This window comes from Dermacentor andersoni, chromosome 3 (genome assembly GCF_023375885.2).
Source record: "Dermacentor andersoni chromosome 3, qqDerAnde1_hic_scaffold, whole genome shotgun sequence".
In the NCBI taxonomy this organism is placed as follows: domain Eukaryota; kingdom Metazoa; phylum Arthropoda; class Arachnida; order Ixodida; family Ixodidae; genus Dermacentor; species Dermacentor andersoni.
This window is the reverse complement of record NC_092816.1, coordinates 110,087,442-110,106,978: the sequence shown is the minus strand read 5'-3', so window position 1 is coordinate 110,106,978 and position 19,537 is coordinate 110,087,442. Positions and strand designations below refer to the sequence as shown.

The window sequence follows — 19,537 nt, the reverse complement described above, 5'->3', positions numbered from 1 at the left end:
CCCCGGCGTCCGTTGCATCCGCGCCGGCTATACCGCGCGTCGTAGGCGAAACGTAACACAGCGTTGGCAGCGTGTCAATCACAGCGGTTCAAGCCGACACCAAACCTATCCTAGGTGTGAATCTTATTAAGGCACTTCGTAACGTTACACACTCAGCTATCCTACAGAACCTTACAACCTTGGAAGTCGGTGCCAGGATGTGCAACTACATCCGAGACTTCCTCAGCCACCGCACAGCCACACTTACCTTCGGCAACCATCGCCTCCCAGGTAGTATACTGGGGGGCGAAAATGTGTGCACTGGGTGCTGTCGCCCGTTGATCACGACTCCTCTGAGCAACCGTACATTGCCCAGTGAGGCATCTCCGCATTCAGACGCCTGTACACCGGGCAAGCCGTCGCCTGCAAGGCCTGGGCCCAGAATTCGTTATCCTACAAGAACCAGCCCTCTAAACGACCACCTCTGCTCAAGGAACGGCGTTGGCAAGCTCGACGCAGATCACGGTTCAAGACCTTTGAATTCCCGCGAGCTTCTATGGCGGTGCGCATGAAGACGCTGAAGACTGGCTGGACCAGTATGAACACGCAACCAACTCCAATCACTGGCGTCCTGACCAGAAGCTCTCGAACGTGTACTTCGCCCTCGAGGAGAGTGCAGGAAGATTGATCGTGAACCGCGAGGGAAACGTGCCAAACTTGGACGAGTTTTGCTGTCGGTTACGTAAGACCTTGGTAAATACGAAACGAGGGGATAACGCTTAACGCCTTCTTGAGTCGCGTATCCAAATGCCAAATGAGGGTGTCGCAATATTTGCCGAAGATATGGCACGTTTGTATCGCCGCACAGATCCTAGCACGACCAAGCCTAAGAAGCTGAGTGATATCATGTGCGCGCATTTGCAGGCTTCTTTCACGCTTGGAAAACCTTTTATGTAGGACGTATTGAGCAACAGAAAACTGTACCGGGAGTTTTTCAGGTCGCTGTACAATTTTGTCATGGGCACTTTTCATCTAATTATAATATTTGACAAGTTGATTAATTAATTAATGCTAATTATCTAATCAGGCGGAATGAAAAGATAATTTGAGTATCTCTAAGCGAACAACATTAGCTTTGTTCTGTCCAGCTACGTGTCATTTACATACCCTTAACTTTGGGCTAAAGTTACGTAAGACAGCCTATACATATAAATATATATATATATATATATATATATATATATATATATATATATATATATATATAATAGGTTCTAAAGCATTTTGTGGCTGATATGGATGACACCATTTGCGCAATATGCACCGTCATACTTGCTCAAAGTGCTCACAGCAGCAATGGTCATGAAAGACAGAGAGGATTCGCAAAGGCAACTTCGCTTCAATTAGAGATAAGCGAGAAAGAAGTCTCTTCATAAAGCCGCACAGAACGTAGCTTTTTCTTCTCGAAAACCTTGCGCACTGCTTTCTCAAGAGCGCCTCGTGCGGCAACTGTGTGCAGGTACTGCCACCGGATCACCATGCGTTAGTCCGCGCAGTGTCGCCGAAGTCTACAGGAAAGCTGAAGCAAGGTTGCAGGCTAGTATCATTGGGTAAGCTCCCGGGTAAGCCTTTTTACATTCGGCAGGCGCCATCTGTAATGAGCGTCCCACTGCCAGCGCTTGCAGCTGCCGAAGGCTCCCTCTAGTGCCTATTTAGGTGCACGTTAAAGAACCCCAGGTGGTCAAAATTTCCGGAGTCCTCCACTACGGCGTGCCTCATAATCAGAAAGTGGTTTTGGCACGTACAACCCCATAATGTTTTCCCTCTTGTGCCTCAACGTATTCAGGCACACGAGAGTTACCGTCCTCCTCATAATTCACTCCTGTGGAACTAAAAAGAAGTATCGCGGCCCTCTGACAACATGAACAAACTGCTCTGGTAGGCAAGCATAAACTTCCCCCAAAGGGTGGCCTTCACATATAATATTTAGACGTTATGCAAGGCTAAAGACATGATCGCTGTTTTTTTTTTTTTCTTAAGCCTAGGCGCCCCGAATCGGAGCGGTGATTCCTGCAAAATTACTGCAGCAAACTCTGGGTCTCCATTCGCTGAACTTCCAAGGGGATGATTGCGACTACATGTATTTGACTAATCATCGCGCGATGGGATTCTGACGTTCATGCTGCGTTAAGTACTACGCCATAGCTTTCAAAATGCAGGGAATCGAAGCGCTCACCTTTCTTTAAATGACGAAGGTAATATGTTCCTCTCCATGCGGACATTCATTGGAAGGTGTTGCACTTATAAAGTAATATTGTTTCACATCATCGGTTCGCAAAGTCGCAAAGCCATTGGAAGGCAGAAATTCAAACTTGTAGACAAATTCATTTACTACACGTCATTTAAATTGGGCCTGAACCGTCATAATTGCAGCTCCCGTAAGCACTAGTGTCAGTGCGTGTCCACTCTAGTAGCTTTTGTGGTAAGTTCTACGAGTCAATCAACTGCCATTGCCATGTAATGACATTGTGTTGCTGGCGGTCGCTGACTGGCTGCGTGTTTTTCTGCGCATCTTGTAGGATGTGTGACTAAGGCTTCACGTGTTGATCGACGTCGAGAAGGACCCGAAAGGGATGACTCCTTTGTTCCATAGTGTCAAGTGGGCATGCCTAAAGCGTGTTCCCAGCATGGGGTCAAGTTTAATCGGCCCAGTGTGAGTCGACGCCCAACACTGGCTGAAAGATACTTGCGACGTTGACAAGATTTAGGGCTGCTGACTTCGTTTATGAAGCCTAGGAGTCCAGCTCGAAAAGCTCACTGAAAATATTTATCTTTTCATTTACGCCAACCGCTCCCGCTGCTGACTTCCTTGTGAGGGCTCCTTTGGAAACTGCAAAGTAGCCTCAAGCTCTTGTCAGCTAACGTCAGCAAATTTCGCAAAGGAACCAATAAACGTATTTGCTTACAATAAAACATCATCATCATCGTCAGCCTGGTTACGGCCACTGCAGGGCAAAGGCCTCTCCCATACTTGTCCAACTACCCCGATCGTGTACAATACAGACTACGTTGAATCGAGGGAAATTAGGCAGATTTAATGCAGTAATTTCTATTGCTTGATTCGATTCAATTATCATCCACTTTCGCAAGCCAATGATCATGATGATAACGCAGGCAGCGCACTACTCAAACAACTGACGGAAAGGGAAAAAAGAATAAATTTGAATAAGAAAGTTATATTATCTCGTCATAGATTTCGTGTAGTGCCTTTGCTTCTATGGACAGTTTATGGACATACTGCCATGAAGCTTATAGAGTATCGTTTCTGAGTGCTTTTACATCCCTCTGCCGACCGAAGGAATAATTTGAAAAACGCAGTTGCTAGCCTGTTGGTTGTCTATAGCATATGAAACACACTGCCTAGGTATGTTTGTACAAAAGTTGTGCCAAATCTTGTGCGCTCTTATGAAGCTTCAAAATACGGAAGCAGTCTCTAGCGTCAGCTTTATTATGGCTAATTTGTCGGCTCTCTATTACATCATTGGTCACGTGCAGTAGGTCTTTAGCCTGCCCAGCTCTTATGCGTAACCTACGCGCTAGGACGTCTTCGAATGAAATGCTCGGCAGCCTATCTTTACGGCGGAATATGTTGCGTTCCACTCGTGACAGGCTTGGGGACGAGTCCTTGACAGAACTGCGCCGAGAGATCATGGTGTCCGTGGCCTACGCGTCCAGCATCGGTGGCACGGGTACCCTGGCGGGTACACCGGGAAACATCATAATGAAGCAGCTGTACGAAAAGTACGACGCCGTTCACCGGGAAGCGAGACGATGCCCGTCGGCGCTCTCCGTCATTTCCCATTGTAACTGCATATGCAGGGTTATTGTTGGTGAAAGTTCCTGATCGAATTTATTCACAGCACATTTTTTCATGCTTTGTACAATCTCTATTCGTACCTGTCGCCCTGAGCTGCTCTATTTGCTACAACCTTTTGTCTGTCGTGGACGCGGGACATAGCAATGCCGCTAAAGACCCTTATGTCTATGCCATATTTTTGTATTATGTTTTCGAATAAAATGAAATACAAGAATGAACAAAAGTAAAGTCGTGCTCGAAGGTGAAAGATTGCACAGGAGTCAACCTAATTTTAAAAGTAACACACTGGTGCCTAAAAGTACATTTCGATGGACGTTTTGTACATTAGCAAGAAACTTAAATGTCACCAAAGCTTCTGTTTCGCTCGCAATCGGCACTTGAGGTGGCTGGCAGGCGGTGGGCAGGGCACCAGGAGTTTTCATATAGCCGGAAACAGAGTGATACCGTGCCTTTCGGCTTCTTTCCTTTCGGGTAAACCTGATATTTCCCTATTATTGAACCCCGAACAAGATTTATGTGAACTGTGCTAAACCATATTTCTCCTCGGAGTTTCTCCGTTCGTAAAAGATTACGATGAATGCACGTCTTTCAAAACTAATGAACTCTGGCCACGTTTTACGAGCAAGTGGTCAAGAAGTATTACATCAGGATACTTAATGGCATAACAATATAACATGTCCCTGGTTTTTACTTAGGACTCAAGCGAAAACCGGCATTAATGAAGATATATTAGATTCAGCGCCCGCCAGCCTTGAGTGAACGAAATATGGCTGCATAGTGTTTAGCAGCCGACCTTACACGAACACGACAATGGCGCTGTGCGTTGCATGTACCGCACGTCTCATTCATGTAAACGGCGGTCACGTATGATGAAGTGGCTTAACGCAGCTCTGACGTGTGTCTGTATTGCAAATGGTAGCTGTGACGTGCAGAGGATGTTTACGCAACTACGTTAGGTTCAAAGAATGGACAATTGGCCTAGTTGGTATTCCATTAATCTTGCTGCAAGGGCGCTGATTGCGAACCAGCATAGCAAGATGGCAACGGAAAAGCACGATAGGCTCGACAGGTCTCCTTACACCCTCCCCCTCCGATTCCCCCTCCCCCCCATGACAGACATCGACGTTATTCAAATGCACATCATAACGTACGTCATGAAGGGCTTGTAAGGTTACTAAGAGAGCCACACTTCCTGAAGCATGCCCGTGCGTGCTGTTTTACCGTTTTCCTAAAATTGAACATAACAGAATAAAGAAGTCAACGACAGTCAGCAGTTTGAAGCGAAATTATTCAATTCCTCTTCGAAAAGCAATATTCTCGCGCAGCTTTATAATATATGCGCGGGGACCTCCAGCTCTCAGTAAAGGCGCGACACTACGGAGTTGCTATCCCTACGACTACGCAGTCGTGATACCAGGCAAGATAACCACTTACAGGTTCAAGGGTGGAGCTAAGGAACACGTGATACACAATTGAAGCAAATACTAAATCTGCATGTAGACTGGTACATTTCCGTATTCGAGCACTCTGGAGGCAAGCATGACTTAGCGAGGGAAACTGCGCGACTAATGGCTTGTTTCTCTAAGGCTTTTGTGCCGAAGCAGCAGCGTTGAAAACACACTCGCGTGGCGGAACGTGTTTTTCTGTTTCTTCCGGAATGCGGGCCCTTCTCGCCACCCGAAAGGTCTGAAAGATTCCACACACGGTTGTGTATGTCATGATGACAGGTTAATTAATAATGTTTGCTTTAAATCTACCATTCATTAGCCTAGTCGAGATGTTTCCACAACCTCTTTCTACAGGAGGATCTGTTACGAATCTTGCGGCTTTTCTTTACCCTTCCTTCTTGTTTTCAACGTGATACTGCACATAGAAGACGACGTTATGATAATTATTATTGCAGGGCACATAATCGGTCTTGGAATATTTTCCATCGCGATTCTATTGTGCTGTCGAATGTTGAGTTGTTCGATTTCGATTCAGCATTCCTCTCAAGCACTTGACGAGCAGTTCAAGACATCCACTAATAAATGCGCCGTAAATGAATCTGCCACTCCTCAATCTACCAATCAAGCGCCTCCTGCTTCCTGCGTGCTAATCACTCTTGTTTAAGTTTGTATAGCGCTCACAGTTGGACGAAGAACATTAAAAGTACACTGGACATGTGCTATGAAGAAGGAGAACTAATGGCGCTTATTTAAAACACGTGACAAAAAGTATGCCTTTTTTTCACGTGTTTCTTTGCGTTGTTTTTCGTCACGTGGTTTAAATATGTGTCGTTCGTTTTCTTTCGTCTTGTGTTACTGCATTAAAGTCGGTTGATACGCAGCGCGCGTCACTTGTACTACTTGTTCTTCGTTCAACTTGTAAGCGCCACACCAATTTCAACAAGAACGCCTATAAAGTCGCTCAGCCGTCGCGCAATTCTTGATGCAAATGCTCTCTCGTGTTACCATGCATTTGCATTGCGAAGGTAGCTACTCTAGCAGAGCTTTGTTTCGAAAAATGCGTACGCGCGGAGCAGCGCACATGGGAATATTAATTACGAAGTGCTTGCTTTGTTAATCATTTCGACCATTTCAGCGTGCAGCTTGGAGCGCCGTTAGGAGGTAGTAGTAAAGGGGAGTGTCGCAATAGCCTCGCTCAGTAGTAGCTTATCTAGACCAGTTATTTCTGCCAACACCAGTTCAGACAACATGGAGGCACCTGGTATTTACAGTAAGCTTAGCAAGGCTAGGGAAAGCAGGAAAATGTCCATTTTGGGTCCAGTGTGAAGATGGACTCTTTTTCAACTAAATAAACTGCAAGGGGAGAGGATGGCGCCACCAGTTATCTACGCATTCAGGCTACCTAGTAACGAATACGAGAGGTGGAATCAGTACCGCAAGCACTAGACTACATAGTCATACGTAGCCATTAGTACATACACGCATACATACATAGCCATCCACCACGCTTTCTCCTATAAAATGACTTTCGGGCCTTCAAAACCATCAATTTACCCAAACGGATTTAAATAGTATTGCGACTATAAAAATTATACAGTCGCGACATATATAGCTGGCTTTCTCTCTCTTTTATTTGCTTAATTCTTACCTATTATAAATATCACTGCCCGTCTACAGCTAAATGTGAAAAAGCATAAGAATCAGTAAAAGCTAAACATTTAACATTGTAATACTATTTAACATTGTACTTAAGCACGTGTTGTTTTGTTTGTTTTGTCGTGTTTCTTGCAGTCGGTTCCCCAGTGCTCCTAGCTTAACACCAGGGACATGGATGTTGGCCAACGTGCCAACGATGTTCGCCTGCTTGCTTGGAGCTTGGTTATGCTCCTATCGGCGACTGAAACATATAATGTAAGCACGGCGTTGCAGAACGGCTGCGGAATGAGTGTTGTAACGAGGCTACAAATAGAACGACGCTAATTAGCTTAGATGATCTCGTCAGGGCGGTCATAGCTTACTGCGCTTTGCAAGACTGCCAGTGTTTATCACGCAAGCAAGTTGTTAAGTTCAGTAACGGTCCATACGGCAGCGGCGCCACAAGAGAGAAAGAAGATACAGCCAGGAGGGAAGCACCAGAAGATCGAAATATGGTTTTCCCTGAGGCCCAACACTTCTGGGATCTATACGTTTAGTACGGTACGCACAGCGAGAAGAATAGCTTGGTTCTCTATTGTCCACACTTGTCAAGTTGTAAAGAATATACTCACAGTGAGCGACTATTGAGTGGAGGATAAGACAAGATTTGCTCACCGGTACTGCTTCGCCGAACTATTTGCCGTCATTACGTGCCTTATGAGGTGGTGCGAGTGCTATACATTTAGTAAATTGTGAGAACTTTATTTTCTATCGTACAGATGTTCGCCCTTGCAGAAACAATAGCTAAAACGAGGGCGTACTTTTGAGTGATGAACAGCGGTGAAACAAGGAGTGTTGCTCGAGCCGACGTTTCTACACGGGACTCGGCTTCATCACGGCATGAGCTGCTTTCCTTAGCAGTGTCCACTCTTACCCCCCCCCCCCCTTCCCCGTTTCCTCAACTGGTCTGAAGAAAAATGAGCCGGTGCGTAGATTAGGGTAACTGAAGTCCTAGCGCTTCAAATATAGAAAAAAAAGAGAAGTCCAAGGGGTGGGGGGGGAGGAGGTCCGTGAGGAGAGTAGGTTGTTACAGAAAGAGAAACAGCTGGCTGTACTGCTGAAATGGGAACAGGCGGGTACCTTTAGATGCTCCCATTTTAATACGGACGTGCTCGCTGCCACGCTCCCCCAAAAATCCTTCCCATGCACGTACGTCGCGCGATCATCATCACGGAAATGTCCTGGCATTTGCAGATGGCGCCATTTTGACATCTTGTGAAGCGGTAGGAGCCGAAGAGGGACGGCTGGAGAAGGGTCGGACGACACGGAGTGGGGAGGAAGAGGTCGCCCGCCGGAGGGAGGGGGGCCGAGAGGAGCGGCGGGAAAGGGGACGGCGGAAACAAACGTTGCGCTAAGGTCGCTCGCTTTGCACTGCGCGCTCGCCTTTCAGCCCAGAAACGACACTCGATAAGGGCGCTCGCCGAACGCGCGTGTGGTTGCTTTTGAACGTGCGCGTGGGCGATGCCGCCGAAACTGTTACGAGGCAGTTTCGCCAAGTACGCGCTCACCGTTGTGTCAGAAATGGCTGTGACACCTGCTATATAGCCTCCGCGTTGCTGTTTACGCTGCGCAGCAGCACAGACCTTGCGTGCTGGCTATCGCTTTTATCGCGTGGCCCTTCGATTGAGACTGTATTTAATAGAATGTACACATTTAAGGACTTGTATTTGCGACTGTTCAACATATACGTCACTGCTCTTTAAGATATACGTTCCGCTTTCGTGCTACGACCATTTCGCCTGAATAATAAATCAACGACTTTTTTATCACAACACCAACGCGATCGTATATTATTGCGAATATAGGCACTGGAAGCGAACTTGTCGCCCTCGCCGTTGGCGTGAGGCTCCTCAAATATTTAGGTACATGTACACGAAATGTCACGGTATTCTATATGAAATGCGTTACATGCGGTTTATATTGCAACACTATCGTATCATTAAAGATGCTCATACCAGGTATTACATAGTTGACAAAAATTGTTCCTAAGAATTTTGAGAATGGCAGTCCACAAACAGATGTCATGGCACATAGCACGGAGAGCGCATGCCTGTTATCTTAAACCTTCTCAGGCTATTGAATATTAAAGGAGCGAAGGAATATCGAGGCTCCAATTCGAAAGTAATGTAATTTTACTGGCGCGATGGGCTTAAATATCTCCGGCATCAGCCCACGAAAGAGGTTTTAAACATACCTGATACGAATAAGTGGTCGTAAAGTCGCTAAGAAAGATGTTATGTTTAATTATTAAACATCAATCTAACTGAACGGTGGCAGGACTCAAGCAGTGCACGCCTAGCACAACAGCGCGATAATCCAACCATTAGGCCATGGGCTCATGCCTCAGTAAACGGAATATAGTATCCTTATACCTATATATTCCCCGTGCAAGCCCGCGCAATGGGACGCTTGGCACCTCCTATGAACACTGATTGTGCGATTTTTCTTTGACCGTCGTCAATAATGACACACAAATATCCTCATTCATTCAGTTTCATTGAATTTTCTGAAGAACATTACTGTACGATTTCTCTTTGCGTCAGAATATCAACGCTATGGCGCGAAATATGTCTAGACGTGTTGATGTTGCAATTAAAGATACTGGTGCACAGAAGAAACTGTATTCTAAGACCTCAGGTCGGAAAGCTTTGCTTGCTTGAACGAATTGTAAAACAGCCTACGCAGACTAAGCAGACCACGCATGCCCGGTAGGCTTGTGACATCGTTTTCCCACGCGTGGTAGCCAACGTACGGTAGCTCTAAATGCACCTGTCGACGCGTGGTTTCCGCAGCGAAGCACCGCGTCCCTCAAATGGCGCAAGCATGTTCCCGCGCCGGCCGAGAAGCTCCTGCGAAACGCTAATGGCACTGAAGCGAGGCGTTCGCGCATGCGCGCAAAGGCCACTCCGTTAGTTCAGATGCAGAAACACCGTTCTGTTGCGCGTGCTCTACGCCGGAGGTGCCAAGACGTGACGTCACGATTCGAGAACAAGAGATTGAGGCTAAGCGATAATGCCGACGGAGTTCAAAAGTTCGAAGCGGGCGCCCACGTCGTGCCCACCGCGAGCACACCGCACTATACGGTATTGCGAGGTTAACACAAGGCGGCAACGCCGGCGAGACCTGTAGTTCTAACCGATCCTGCTCGTCGTCATCGAATTTTCTCTGTTCATGTTTCTACACAAGCCACACCACGCGTGTATACTTAGTCAGCTTACGTTTATTGCAGTTCACACTGCCGCTACAGCTACGAGCCTTACACTTGCAATATTCTAACATGTTGCTATCTCATCCATTGTTTCGCCCTGACGGTGAAACTGAATTTCTTTCCCTTTCTTCTTTCTCTCTTTCTTTTTGTGAGGACTTTGACTTTTGTTACCGAACTCTACGCACCGGCTTATTCCCCACCCCATCCTCCATTGACGGTGAAAGAGAGAGTGAGCTAGACTTAGACACCCATGCAGCTAAGAAAAGCCCTTGGTGTTCTGGCGGAGACTAGTTAGTGCGTGTGTTGATATGTGGCTCCCGCAACATGCCTTGTTCGACCATTGCGAATCACCTAAAGCCTCGATCTTCCCATTAACTTCCCTCTTGTTTAGAACGCATCTTTAACCACTAATTTTTTTACCGCTGCTCCTCAGGTGCGACAAGGCAGATTATTTAAAGACGACGCAGGAAAAGACTCGACGCGAGGTGGAACGCCGCAACCTGGAACTGGGCAGGATCGGGTAAGAACAGTCATGTGTTTATTGTCATTTCCAGGCTTGAGACGTACCATAATGCATGATTGCAAGCATCCCCAAAGCCGTTCGTTATGGTTCAAAAACTATATTTCATCGCCTTTACACAGACGTGGATATTCCGCTTAGAATTGTATAAAAACAATTTTGCCCTTACTACTGCTTTAACCTTGCTCAAGTTAGCCCCCCCACCCCTAAGATAGAAGGCATATTATGGTGCGGATCGTTTATCGTAACATTTAGGACAGTTACTTGCCTGTTTCAAATATTAAAGAAATGCGGCAGCACCCATTTCACGATGGCTGTCATCGAAAATGCATTAGCATAAAATTAATATAGTTACACAAGGAATTGCCACCGTCCAAACGAATTATCTATGATGCGTGTACGCTGTAGCAGGACTCCTCTTTTTCTATTCGCTAAGAACACTCGACGCCATCTAGCGCCGCCGCCGCGAAGCCTAAGTGTGGCCTCCGATATGCATGGCGTGCCGGTGAGTGCGAACGCTGAGAATAGTTTCCTCGCTTTCCGCAGACTCAATTACACATGATCAGTGCCTCAAATTAGCACGATGTTCATTGATGAGCGGCACGTACCCAGTACATTCTCGACGTAGCTCGCTAAAGCGTTTGCTTGAAAGGCGTTCACTGAAAAGGGGGCACATATCCATTGCAATAGTGGCGCAGCCGGCTACCGTGTCGGCTTGCTGTCCTTGAGGAACCATTGGGACGTGGGTTTGGTCCCGCTCATGATCAGAGTTAAGGATCTTTTTCTTCATTGTAGAGCGGCAAATTCCCGCTGGCACATGCCTAATTACCCGCGTTATTGTCAAAGACGCTTATTCAAGAGCGGCACATAGCTTCTGGCAGATACCCACTAAGCCAAACTTGCATAAAAAATTTTCATTCCAGCACAGTCCGAGTGCCATATACAGAGGGCTCCAAGTCAGCGTCAAATAGCTTTTTTTTTTTTTTTTGAACAGCGGTACCAACCCGGTCCCGCACCTTACAGTAACCCATGTCGGTGTGAAAGACGTTCGTTGAAAAGCTGCACGTATGTTCACATTACCGCATACGCAGAGGTCCAAGTTGGCCCGACGGTTGGTTTCGAACCCTTTTGCCTCAGCACAGCAGCACGATGCACTACCCATTCGACTACGGACTACCCAATGACCCACGTAGGCGGCACGATGTTTAGATACAAACACAGAAACAAACGCAGATATAGAGAAAGCTCCCGGAAAGTGCGCGAAGTACCTCAAGAATGCGAACGCATATAAATGTCAAGTTGCCTTCGTCTATACGGAAGTTAGCTGCTGGAAAGACTTCTCTAACATGAACGTGTGTCGCCACCTGTCAGCAGCTGCTCTGAAAGGATTGTCGAGTGTTTCAGAGGAGATTTCAGAGGAGATCAGAACAGCTGCTTCCCGCAGCTACTTACCGGCGGCGACACAAGTTTACGCTACCCAGCCTTGGCAACAGCTAGCTTTACCACAGACGAAGGCCAACTTCGGATATATCTTAACACCCAGGCAAGTAACTGTGCCAAATATTACATTGAATGATCCAAACCATAAAATACTGTCTTTCTGTTAAATGCGAGAAGGAAAAAAGTAACAGTGAGAGCAAAATTGGCTTTTGTTCAAACGTTTTAAGCGAAATGCGCACCCCCCTCTATATAGCTACGCCAATATCAAGACGGCTGTCGGGGTCTTGAGGTTCATGCCCTGAAATTGTGCTGGTAGCTCAAATATATATATATATATATTAGCTTTAAGCCTTTATTCTGCAAGCTATGTGCCGTTGCTGAAAGCTCAGATCACAAAATATTTCACATTTACCACGTTTGTCGCACCAGGAAAAATTTTGTTGGTGGATGTACCACCTGATGAAAAAATTGTCACCAGACACCAGTGACACTTTGATTTCTTTGATACAATTATTCCGATCAATGCACTGCTGAAAACCACTGAGAGAATATTAGTGACACCGCATAAATTTCTGCATAACGCTAAGAGACTTCCATGTATACAAACTAAAGACGCACTGAGCTCGCACATAGGAGTAGACACGTTCTAAGCAGCGCCATCCATTCGCAATGAGGACCAGCGTGACACGCCGGCTTAGCAAATCGTCCGCGAGATGGCGGGACCGAGTACCATCTGTTGCCATCCGTAGTGTTCCTGTATATGCAGCGGATGCATATACAGGAACACCAAACATCCGTGGTGGTGGAGAGGTGGTTTGAGGTGGTGATGTTTGTGACGAATGGACGTGTTTTTGCAGGGCTCCGTGGCGGCGACGAAAACAAGCTTTATTTAGATGCTTTGAGCTTGCTTCTGTTTATTGATTTGCAGATTTTTTTTAGCCTTCAAATTGCAGTTTGCTAGTTTTCTTTCTTTTTCTTCTTTTTTTCATGTGCGCGGGTATGTTTCGTGTATATTTGCTTTTACAGTTTAGTCAGAGCGTCCGCTCGTACCACGTGTTTCAATACGTGCAATCGTGTGGTGCATTAAATGTGTTTAGCTTTTAAATAATGGTTTGAAAGTGGCAAAACTATGAGCTATTAGTGGTTTTAGCGTGTGTGTGCATTCATATCAGGAATATTGCTTTGGTAGGACAGTCAGAACGTGGCTGCGTGTTTGAACACGTACGAACACGTGCCATACCTTAAGTCCGTGCGGCATTTATTGCTTTTAAAACATTGGTGATAATTGAGTGTCGGCATTTGAAGGATTTAGGTTCTACGAGTATGGGTCTTTGCTAGTAGGCGTATGCTCTGAAAGGTTCAGTGTTCGCATTTAAAAAAAGCTAAGTGCGACAAGTGGCAAGAAAGACCCTAAAGCGTAAGAAGGTAAAGAGATTCGGAGGAGCCGCCATTGATTGAGAATTATGTTTGGGAAGGGTGCATGCAACAGAAGTAAGTGCGAAGGAAAGGGAGGGGGACTCAGAATGCGCATTCATCAGGGAGCCAAATGGAAAAGAGTAAATTCAAAATGTCAATCTTTTCTTATCATGCACAATGAGTGGAAAGAAAACTTGGCTTGGCGTAACTTATCTGTAGAACGGAAATAATTGCAGAGAAAATAATCAAAAGTTAGTGGATTGCCTAAGTACTAATTTTGCGGGCTTCGGGGATGACACCCAAATTATCCTATTAGGTGACACGAATGCCCACATACAGGTTCTAAATGGCTATACCGACAACTGGAAGTCAATGTTAGATCTTGGTGGGCAACGTAACCTCGCTATCGTGAATACAGGACGTTAGCGATATGGTCAGACCACGTGGGAAGTGGGAAACCGGCAATCGACCATTAATTAATGTCTAATGACAGAAGGAATTCATGATAAGTTGAGAGAAATGGTCGTTGATGAGGAAGGGTACAGCAGCATAGGGAGTGACCATAAACGCATCATTCTGAAAAAGGGATATGCAGTTGAGAAAGAGCATGGAGCGAAGAATGGCCAGCCTAAATTTGAACGCTGAACAAATAACAAATATGGTCACAAGAGTCGAGGAACAACTTGGCAAATTGGCAAGCAATGAGTGGGAATATAGTGAGCTTCTAAACAAGAGTCGAGGAACAACTTGGCAAATTGGCAAGCAATGAGTGGGAATATAGTGAGCTTCTAAGTGTAATTACGACAGAAATACGGGAAAAGAAGCTACATGCTTGTTGGTAAGGAAAAAAGAAACCGAAAAGCTGGCGGAACAGGGAGCTACGAGATGCGATCGCCGAACGACCGGAAGCATCACGAGAGCACAGGCGAGCAAGAAAAAGAAAGAAAGCGCAGTTGCCGCAGGATGAAGTAGCCAGAAAATGGGAAATATACTCGGAGAAAGAATCGATGGTTCAGGTACTGGTTCGAGCAAAGATAAAATGTCAAAGTGAACGTTGGTTGTCAGAAATACGTGACAAAAAGAAGGTCGCACCCAGAATATTTTAGAACCACGTAAACTTATTAGGCAGGAAGTCTAGAACAATACAACAACATATTCTAGACGAGGATGGAAACAAACTGGAAAAGGACGTGGCATTTAATTACATTAGAGAAATAACAACCGAATCTTTCCAAGGCAATGACGTAGTTGTATTTGAGGAAAAAAAAGAGCGCGAGAAAGAACCAGATGGAAAAGGAGCTGGTGCTGACAAAATTCCTAAGCGCACAGCCACAGGGAGAGACGAGGTTCCCGTTTGGAAGAATAATGGACTAGGACCAAAAAAGTAAGGAAGCTCTGCTGAAGCCGAAAAAATAAAGCCATAAGAGCATAGCAATAAGAGCCATAAGAGCCATAGCAATTGCTACTAACGGGTGGATGTCCCATTTTTCCTTTATTAAGAAACAAACGAATACCAGTCAATCACTCAACGCCTACCGGTTTGCTTCAGAATGGCCAGGCGCTGTGTTGTGGTGCGCGCTATGAACATGGAGGTTAACTATCATTGCTTGTCACCAGCACACAACGCTAGTATTATCCGCTCACTTGTGCGAAGCGTACGTGGCTTTAGTGGTCCTTCTTGGCCGCCAGTGGCCGTGGGGGGAGAGCGTTTGACGCCTTGTATAGCGATTTTGGCGCTTTTATGACAGCGCCTAAACTCGGAGGCATGGGTAACTTTGTACAGCCTGTTGAGCCTCTGTGCAGGAAGTACTATAGCCGTTCACTGAATCTGCCGGATTACAAAAAGCACAAGTACGCTTTGCCAGTCTTATAATGGTCGAGTATGATCTCTTCCGACAAAAGACGGTCGTCGAACTTCTTCAGTATATAGCAGTAAGTCGACGTCTCTGTGCACAATGCTGCGGGTACTGGCAGGAACTATGCCCTTTTCCCCAACCCACGTGCCAGGTAACAAACCGCAGGCTTGCTCCCGCTTAACCTCTGTCTCTCTTTCTTCTCTCTCTGTCTCTTTCTATCCCTCTTGCGCATTTTGTCGTAGATCCTCGAAACTCCGTGCTCCTATAGAAGCGTCTGCTGTGTACTACACTTTAAAACAGACGACGCACGTGAAGCTCAAGACGGCATCGTTTGCCTACATAGTTTGGAATGAAGCCTAAGTATGTTTGTCTTTTTTGATCATTGCTGTAATAACGCCGTGCGCCGCTTTGATCGCAGACGTGGCGAGCTCGCCGTAATGCTGCTGTTCGTGCTGCTGGTCTATCTCTGGTTCTTCCAATCCCGCGATTCCATCTTGGGCTGGACGAAGCTTCTTCCCTTAGACGCGTAAGTAGGCACGTCGGCCGGTAAAGGGAATAAACAGAGGGAAGGCAGGGAGTGCGGAGACACTAGCGACGCAAAGCTCCAAAGACGGGAGCACAGAGCGATTAGGACGTTGCCTCACGAGATCATAAATAGTGTCTTTTTGCTCTGTACAACCACTCTCTCTCTCTCGCGCGCGCGCGCATACGCCGTGTAACACTCTGTGTTCTTGCCCGCGCATAGTTTTCCGTCGCGTCGTGCAATTTCGACATGGACGACTGACTTTAGCTCAAAACAAGATTCATCATGACAGACGGATATTCTTAGGTTTCGGACGCATGGCTCCATGTGACTATACAATATTAGTGCGCTCCTAAGTAAATATGGCTGTCGGCCATGACGCAGTCCCTTTGTCAACCTCATTGGATCGCCTGTTCTAAGTAACCTTGGACTTGGTCTCTTTGATGAGATGTAACTCGGGAACGCAGAGTGATCACCGCTGGCGTTTCACAGCTAAGCTGTCCGCACAGCTGCAAACCTTGAACAGGAGAATGGCAGTGTTCGCTGGCACGAGTGCTCTCGCCACACGCCATCCCCATTCCGGGCGATCGTCGCGAACTTTTTATCTGAATAGCCAGCACTGCAGCACGCTAGCTGTGCAATACAGATGCATTGCACGAGGTTGCCTCTTTTCTGAAACCACAGAAGCAGTGGCAGCATGTGATATGGACCCAATGAAGCAATAATAATGATAATAATAATAATAATAACAATGGTGATGATGAGGATGATGGTGATGATGGTGCTCGCGCACCGAACTTGAGCCACGCATTAAAAAAGTCCCGATGGTGAAACTGTATCCAAAGAACGTCAGCTACGGCCGTTCTCGTAGCTCTCTTGTCTTGCCAAACTATGCCCAGTGAATCTAGAATGTGCGTAAGCGGAGTAATTATTGCGCCTCTTAGTGTAAGCACGTTACTTATGGAACCCATAATCTATAACTGTTACAAAAGCGCCTGGACTTGTATAGAATGCGTAAGCGATCGTTAATTTTTCCTTTATTTTGTGTCGTTCAGTTCGCACATTTTGCACAAGCAATGAGCGAATGGAAGCACCAAACAACTGAAATGCGGTTGCGCTATTCGTATTTTGCTTACCGTCTTATTCAATGCAGTGCTGACGGGCATAGAAGACAGTGTGCCATGCTTTCTCGCTCTTTTTCACCCGCAGCAAACCCAGTGCGAGCACAACATTGCTGATGGTGGTGTTGCCCTTGTTCGCTATCCCTCGCACCCGACAGCGTTCTGCCCTGCACAACCCGCTGCGTCCGTACGACCCTATATTGTCGTGGCACGAGATGAGTTCCATGTGCCACTGGAACCTCATGTTCCTTATCTCCGGGAGCCTGACGTTTTCCAAGGCGTCGCGGGTAGGTCCCAAGACTTGCCAGTTCCAGCCCCGGCGCCAAGCACTTGCCAGCTCGCTGCCACTACAGACCAAAATTTCCAGCTCTTGTAGGGGCTTCTACTTTAGACTGTGGAAACAGGCGAATGGGTGCAAACTATATATACGGTTCAGCATGTTCTTGTGGCATGCGCGTTCTGCAGTCTCTGCACGGCTCGCGCTGTGACACGGTGGCTGAGGTCGAGATAAACGCGAATGCAACAAATGTGGCCTATGGGCAGCCAGGGCTGATACTTCGCGTGTCAACATCAGCGCCGTAACACAGCCTAGCGAGCGGTGGACGCAGTTTAGAGTAACACGTGCTTCGATTTTGCATCAGCAAATTCACCGCTCATTTCGAAGCACACGTGGCCAGCTTCTGACTTGTCTGGGCACGGACGTCCTAGAACGTAGCAGCGCATGCGCTGCTCGGAACCCGTATAGTCATGCACAGAACTCGGCTGGACGCATCGGTCTAAGAAAACGTTAGTACAGGCCCGCGTCTGTTGTCGTTAAATGCGCTGCACAATCCTCGTGGCCTCCCTACCATACGGTGTCAGAATATTTTAGTTACAGACTCAAGATGCCGTAGCGCCCGTTGGGCAGCGCTGGTTCCCCGTAGAAGCGAAGAGGTGGGGAGAGGGAAATTGCGTCGTATGTTGGAAAAGAAGGCGTAGCCTCAGCAGCATGAGCTTATTCATGCGCTAAGCTGCTTTATACGTGGTGCCCGAATATCGAAGTCAAAACAGCATGGTAATGGAAGGACGTTGCTGCCGGTGTAATTGCATTCCGGACAGCCCTGCACGTAAAAGAAAGATGAACGTGTGTGTGTATGTGCGCTCATGTGTTTGAGTCATAAGAGTGATGCTGAGTTTACTTGTAATTCTTGCCTACTTTCGCTGGTTTTCTCGCAGGCATCCGGACTATCTGAGGTCATACTGCACTGGCTTGACAACCTCGAGGGCCTCGACCAACCTTTGATAGTGACTATTCTGTCTCTGCTGGCGGCAGCAGTCACCGAATTCTTCAGCAATGCGGCTGTCGCATCAATGCTGATACCTATTGTTCTGGAAACAGTATGTATTCATGAGGACCTTGTTCCAGTGCAGGCTATAGCTGCAATCGTCTGCTCACGACCGCGCAAGCACTGCGAAACGCATGGCCACGCTAAACTTCTGACCAGTGCTATACCGTGTTGTGAATTTAATTCCGCTATGAGGCATAATTGCTAGTGTTAATAGGACGGACTTTAGTGAGCCTTCAACAGCGTCTGCTTGGAGCTCGAGCGAGGTTGACCATTGGAGAGGGTTTGGCAGGGAAGACGAGGTCATGTAAAAGGAAACAACGCAAGTTTAATACATCATTGCGGGTGAGCGGTGCGGCCCATGGGAAAAAATAATGTAAAAAAGATCAGCATGCTTGCAGCTGCACGCAAGGACAGAGAACATACGACCACACGTGGCGGCTCGCTGGCTTTCTTATACCCTCCGTCATCCGGGCATCCACATTCTCTGCTGCCCCTGGTAGATGGCCTTGCCAGGACACGTCGGGTCAACCTAGAGGGAGCGGTACGGAAGGGAGTCCGTCTCGTGGCGTAGAGGGGTTGAGCCTCCTAAACAGGGGAGTAGGATTTGCACATTCCGCGCATAATCCTGTCGCACATATCTGACGGACAAGTCTGTTCATGTTGACGAGCGTGACGGTTACGCACGCCGTGTCCCATGTGTTTGGCGTTCTTTCCATTCATTTCCGCAAAAAGAGAATCGTAACGCTAGTCATGCAACTACTACATGTGCAACACCACCATTTAATGTTTGTAATGAAACACTTTCTTGTCTCTGGCTTCAATAGACTCTTATAAACCAGCCAGACGTAAAGAATTGGCAGTGGCTTAGCTCGGCTATGCTGGGATATACGTAGCGAAAGCTAAGCCATAGCATGGTTAGCTCTGGTTAATGTTGATTGCAAGTCCTGGTTAGTCTGGCTGTCTAGCTATGTTGCGGCGTTTAGCCAGTCGTTCGGCGCGCTGTTCGTCTGTTTCCTGGGCGATTCGTTTCCTTTTCGTCTCATTCCGATGTCGATTCCAGGCCTCCTCCTGCTTATCAGAATTGTCGCCGTCCACATTCCTCAACTGTGGTTTCGGCGCACGGGAG

The 19,537-nt window shown here is 46.9% G+C and overlaps 1 protein-coding gene across 5 annotated transcripts in view; it reads left to right on the top strand.

The window, feature by feature from the left end:
- The window catches only part of LOC126540300 (Na(+)/citrate cotransporter-like), a 165,581-nt gene that overhangs the window by 138,607 nt on the left and 7,437 nt on the right, over positions 1-19,537 (top strand). For 4 of the 5 annotated variants that reach the window (XM_055074929.2, XM_072287278.1, XM_055074937.2 and 1 more), the window contains exons 3-9: positions 1,499-1,589; positions 3,649-3,780; positions 7,096-7,215; positions 10,641-10,727; positions 15,858-15,965; positions 17,172-17,370; positions 18,299-18,460. In XM_055074929.2, the coding sequence (XP_054930904.2) occupies positions 1,499-1,589; positions 3,649-3,780; positions 7,096-7,215; positions 10,641-10,727; positions 15,858-15,965; positions 17,172-17,370; positions 18,299-18,460 (899 nt within the window). The remainder of the gene's footprint in view (positions 1-1,498; positions 1,590-3,648; positions 3,781-7,095; positions 7,216-10,640; positions 10,728-15,857; positions 15,966-17,171; positions 17,371-18,298; positions 18,461-19,537) is intronic. The other variant, XM_055074931.2, reaches the window with a different exon arrangement.